This window comes from Carettochelys insculpta, chromosome 13, assembly GCF_033958435.1.
Source record: "Carettochelys insculpta isolate YL-2023 chromosome 13, ASM3395843v1, whole genome shotgun sequence".
NCBI classification, from domain to species: domain Eukaryota; kingdom Metazoa; phylum Chordata; order Testudines; family Carettochelyidae; genus Carettochelys; species Carettochelys insculpta.
Window position 1 is genome coordinate 5,635,591 of NC_134149.1, and position 6,000 is coordinate 5,641,590.

At 37.1% G+C, this 6,000-nt stretch overlaps 1 protein-coding gene across 4 annotated transcripts in view; it reads right to left on the reverse strand.

Moving 5' to 3' along the window:
- The window catches only part of ARHGEF6 (Rac/Cdc42 guanine nucleotide exchange factor 6), a 61,537-nt gene extending 57,785 nt beyond the window's left edge, over window positions 1-3,752 (reverse strand). For all 4 annotated transcript variants that reach the window (XM_075007771.1, XM_075007769.1, XM_075007770.1 and 1 more), the window contains exons 1-2: window positions 3,588-3,752; window positions 2,355-2,438 (exon numbers count right to left, since the gene is read on the reverse strand). In XM_075007771.1, the coding sequence (XP_074863872.1) occupies window positions 2,355-2,438; window positions 3,588-3,752 (249 nt within the window). The remainder of the gene's footprint in view (window positions 1-2,354; window positions 2,439-3,587) is intronic.
- Window positions 3,753-6,000: the final 2,248 nt, after the last annotated feature.

Sequence of the window (6,000 nt, forward strand, 5' to 3'; positions counted from 1 at the left end):
AAAAAGGCAGATGATTGCCTCAAAAGGAACCGGATTTCTGAAGATGAGCTAGCACAAAGGAATGGGGATGGGGAAAAGGGATAAGAGATGTTTTATTTTTAAATCTCTTGATCCAGATTGGACTTGTTAGTGGAAGGTGCTGAAGGTGCATAGCAGAAAAGCAAACCCAGCTTCTAGTAAGTGCAAACCTCTTTGCCATCATGTCTCAGTCCAAATCTGGAAGGAGTTCCTCTATTAATGAGTTCACTATCACTAGGCAATCTCTTATGCCCCTCCACCCAAATAAAGTACAGCTGGCTGAAATCCTTTCAATTTAGACATAATATTGAAATTGGAAAAAGCAGAAAAGGAATTTTTTGCTAAACTCCCATGTTTGGGTAATTATGAGTCTGAGTTTATATTTTTTCAAATTTTGAAGTCAGTTCTGGTTCTCCTATTGGAACAGAAATTATGCTTTCCATAAATAAAATTCAGCAACAGTGCCTGAATGAGTAAGGCTTTGCAAGATCTGGCCCCTTAATGCTGAAGTTAACTAAAAGCAAAGTTCCTGTTTTGAGAAATGTTACAGTATGACTGTGTTTCTGGTATTTTTGATCATTTTAAATGAAGAAATTGTTTATTTAAATAATGGCTTTTTATTACTGACCTAGCCTTCAAATTACTATAAAGAAGAGCATTACTCCAGCAACTAGGGCACTTATCTGGAATGTAAGCTAACCTTGGTTCAAGTCCCTGATCGAGAGTAGTTCTTCTACAACCCAGGTGAGTACTCCTTGGATATTTTCATATTTGACCAGAAATGCCATCCTGGACCTGAGAAGCCTTCCAGAAGAAAGTTTTGAAATGTTTCTGCAAATCAGCATTTTCTGACAAAAAATGTTGCCAAAAACCTCCCAAACAGCTCTGCTTATTTGCCTTGTATCTTTTCCTCAGACTCACCTTTGGCACTCTCAGGAAGTTAATGCCCAATTTTCAAATACAATATGTTACTATGGAAGTATAACAGTATGCATTAAGTGACTTTTTTTTTTTTTTTTAAAAAAAGAGTGTTTTAAATCAACTCAAGGAAAACCACATAACCAATCTGAAAGTATACAGCAAAAACTACCTGAGCTTCCATTTTTAAGAATCATTTAATCAAAGTCATTTAAGCCTTGATCCCACCAACTGTTCTGTCGGGGCTCACCCTTCCATTTACACTGAAGCTAGGCTTGGGCACAAGAATCAGCTTGTACTCATTGGGACCATATCAGAAACTCATCCTGCAATGCCTGCTCATGGTAGGTGGATGAGCTTTACCTGATTCCTTTGACCTCATTGACTTTTTGTACTAGTAAAGGCTACATCTATACAACTGAAGTTTTTCAGAATCAGGCCAAATATGTGTAAAGCATTCAAGCTCCTATTGTAATAAGTGGGATCTATCAGGACCACCTCAACTGTGATCTTAGCTGTTGGAAAATAGGTGAAAGTTCATGAAAGGTTCCAACCCTAAAGACTGTCTGACAAAATAAAACTAACACATGCTTTTTGGGAAAGTGAGAGTTTGAAAGGTTCTGATTAAGTTTGTTCTGTTAAACACTCGATTTGAATTACAAAATGTCCTCTGATTCTTTTTTTCCCCCCTGCTTAACCTGATCAATTAATGTATAGACTTTGGCATGAATTTTCTAGTATGTTTGCCATGGGACTAAGTAACCCAATGTCACTGTACTCAATTCCCAAGTCTTATTTAATTGTTTAGTGTTGTACATTGACAGGGTCACATTAATTCTCTGGAACTATTTAGTCCATCACTATTAACACAATAACCCTTTGTGAGGTAAGAGCTTGGACAAAGTATAGTAATGTTAATATTACTACAGTGTAAAGCCAATTAAAGCAGGGTTAAAGATTTCTTTAGTACCAAATATATGTATATATTTCAACAGGACCAAACTGCTCATCTCTCTGGAGAATGAATGTTTTTAGTGTATGTAGCTATTCAGGGCTTTTTTTCTGGTGCAACACATTGGAAAGGAGTTCCAGCACCATTCCCCCCTACCCCCAGCCCAGAGTTCCAGCACCTTTTTTTCCTAGAGAAAAAAAAGCACTGTACTGTTTCAAAATTTAGCTTTATCTCAAAGGCCTGAAAGGTTGTCTGTTCAACTCTGTACTACATTTGCAAAATCTTCCTGAATCCCTCTGCTGAATATTAAGGAATCCAGAGTCATGGATTTTACTAAAACAAGAGAGTACTGATAATGATCAATTTAATTTCCAGCTGGATGGTATCATTAAGGGACATTCACATGGGAAAGATTAGCAGAATAATAATTTTTAAAAGGGTAATGTAGATAAGTGGAAAAACTTACCTCCACTTTCAGCGCAGTACACCCTTTTAAGAACTCCTGAATGTTACTGATGCAATCTGCTTCATTTTGGGGCTCCACACAATACTAAAGAAATAAAACCCAGACATGATTATTGCATCACCATCAGGGTGGTTTTTGCTCACAGGATTGCATATATATTTGACACGTGCATCTTATTGTAAATTAGAGAGGCATTTTAAGAGGAGGGACAGGGGTGGCATGCAAGCTGTCAAACCAGGAAGAGCCTCTGGAGGAAGCGATGCATAAATCTAAATGGTCGGCATATTGTTTAGAATGTCAGCGCATGAGACCGCACAAAGTGATAGTGAGAAGCTTGACTCTTAACGATACACTCCCTAAAAACACTGTTATAGACCTAAATGGAGAAAGATGCAGCTAGCTCAAGTGATTTTTTTTTAAGCTTCCTGTTTTATAGGGTGGGAAGGAAACTGTTTTTTCTATCATTTTACTGACAGCCCTTCTGTATGCCATTTCCTATCTCTCATCAGGCTCCTTCCGCTTTTCTGTTATTTATTGCTGATTTGAACTGTCTGCCTACAAACTAAGCAAAACTGTAACATGAAGCAGTAATCTAGTTCAGCAGCTTCAAGACATTGCAAATGTACCGGACAAGCCAAATGTAAACTGGTGCTGATTAATGTTTACTGTAATTCCCATTTGAATCCCTAGCTAATTATATTTTTCTGATTAGCAAGATATTAATATATTCCTTTATGAAGTGTTCTTTATAATTCAAGAATTACATTTACAATTCATAGATATGTTATCTAAAAGCTGGGAGTTCTGACCTCTGCTTAAGTAAATATTTCTTTTTCAAATAGAAGCAAATGCAAAAAAGTTATGCCGTGACTTATACCATGTATGCATAATTCATCCAATTAAAATAATTAATGCAAGCAATACATTTTATTCATGTTGCAGTCAAAAGTTTAAGTGATTATAAAATTTTAAAAAGCGACAATCAAAATTATATTTTAACTTAAATCCAGTTAACTATACAGTATTTTTGACACAAGATAAAATACTGAAGTCTCTCTGAAACACTGATGGCATCTTTCTTTTCTTTCCTCCTCTAATAAAGAGTAAGTCTTTAAAAACAACACCTGCTGGTAAAATATCATACTCTTGTTTCTCAGAGTAGTAGAACCATGTAGTGCAGTGTAGTAAGATGATTCTGCCATAGTGACTACGAAAATGCACTTAAGAAGTTACCTTTTCCACACATCCTGGAAGAAGCCGATTAATCAGTTTGCAAAGTACTACTCCATCTTTCAGAGAAGCTTTTAGGAACTGCTCTGGATCACCTACCACCTTTTTCGGGGAATTTAAAACTCCTAATGAAATAAGCCATGTCACAATTCGCTCTTCTGGATTCATCGTTAAGAATTCTGCCTTCACTGCAGAAGTTTTGTGCAGCTACAAGTTCTAACCCACATCCGTGATTGCATCTTCCTGCCTCTTCTACTAACAGCAGAGCTAAAGTCTGAAACATTTGATTCTGCACCAAAAGCTTCTAGAACTTGATTTTTTTAAAAATAGAAACTATGATTGTTCTACTTTGGTTGCTTTATATGTGGTTCATGATTCTTTATTACAGTGCTCAAATACAGCAAAATATTTACTGATGTTTGTAAATAAAAAGGATATCCTCTCTGTTTAGATATTTATCTCACACTCATTAGTATCTCATTTGAGTACTTATCCTAATACAGTAAACTCTTTCATATGTTGCATTCTATTATCCAGAACTCTCAAATAACTGGCACTTTAACCACAAGTTAATTTTAGTTACATTTTCCTTAAGTACAATATACCGAAAGCAAATACAAATAAAATACATTGTGTTTGTTTCTTAATATCTGATCTTGTTCTTCTTTAATGTTATGTTTTGCTAGGGATACCTCTCTATTATCTAGAATATTTGAATGTCTGGCAACCTCCCCGTCCCAGGGCTGATGGACATGAAAGAATTTACTTACAGAATAAGGGAGCAATACTGCAAAGTCTCAAGCATGCAATTACCTTTATGTATAATAAAGTACATGTGAATAAAGTTATGCATACATTTAAGTGTTTGGAAGCGTGTGTAGAATCAGGACTGCACTCAAAAAGAGCTTGAAAATTTAATTTTGTTTCAGAAAGAAGGGTTCTTTCAAAGATAGGGTTTATTTTTGATAGAGCCCCCTCTACACTGCTAATTTGTCAGTTTTAATTTTTTTTCCTCTCTTAAATTCTCATTCTGTCAGTTTACTTTTATCAGAATTTTCCAGATCTGAAGAAGTGGGTCTACCCCCAGCAATTCATAACGTAATACATTATTTTGTTAGCCTGTAAAATGCTACAGGACTGTTTTTTTGTTTTGTGAAGATGCAGACTAGCATGACTACTTCTCTGTGACTATCCTTCAAAGCAGTAATTGACAGCTTAGGTGAGGAGAAACACTCCCTGGGAATAAACTCTATTTGAAAAGTGAGACCTGTGCTACCAGTGCCATTTTCACGGACGTTATTTGAAGCACTAAGTTCTGCGTGCAAAAATGCACGTGCAGGTACACAATTAAAAGGCCATTTGTGCTTGTGGAACCCGTCAGAACTAAACAGGAAAAGATATACAGTATGGAAGCCTATTATCAGATTGGAATGCTAACAGTTAAATGGCTCCACAGTGGCACTGAAATGGTGGTATGAGTAGATAATGGTGGATTATTTACAAGACATTCCAGTAGCACTAGCAGCTCTTGTATTGAAGTCTTGATTTCTCTTCTCTGTCATTATGCTTTTTCCACGTTACAGGTAGCATCACACTCTGTTGGAGGTACAAAAAAAGGTTAATCTCTTGCAATGGCAGTCTTCTGTATATGACTAGATCTTACCTTCAGGAAGTCATTGAAGCTGTCTGCATCAAGCCTTTGTAACTGTTTGAAGGACAGTTGAATATGCAAGGCTGCCTCTTTGCTTCTCCCTATCTGTTGGAAATTAATTTGCAACATTTTCATTTTACTGGGCAAAGTAGCTCTGGGAGAGAAGGGAACAAATTAAGGATGCTTCTTCCCCTCATGGGGAAAAGTTTGCATGGACAGAAGTGGATTGCTTATTGCATACAGAAAAGAACAAGAATCTAGCCACCAGCAGCCTCTCCTACAATCAAGGTTACTGTGGTCAAACATCATCGCTGCTGCATCTTGGTCTTTGATAACACTGAGTAACTAAGGCAAAAATAGCAAAGTCCAGGAGTCATCTTTGGCTCCCAAACATTCAAAATGCACTTTCCCAGATGTCAGACACCAGGTTCCCACATTCCCTACAGGTTTCTTTATTGGTATGATAGTGGTCAGGTATTTCAGTTACTATACAATGGAACTTCATTAATATGAGCTCAGCCTCATTTTTCGAAACCACGATCCCTCCTTGAAGGTAAAATCCCCTTCTACTGACTGTTCACAGGGCAACCGCATGTCTTCAGATCTGGACATGTGCCATTTCCAGTACAACACTGACAGTTTTATAACACAGATCCAATAAAAACCTGACAAATCAGATACCTAGGACTGAAGGGGCGGGGAAAGGCAGAGGAGGAAGGGAGCAATGGAAGGGGGCAAAATACTAGATGTCCTGCCTGAGATCAT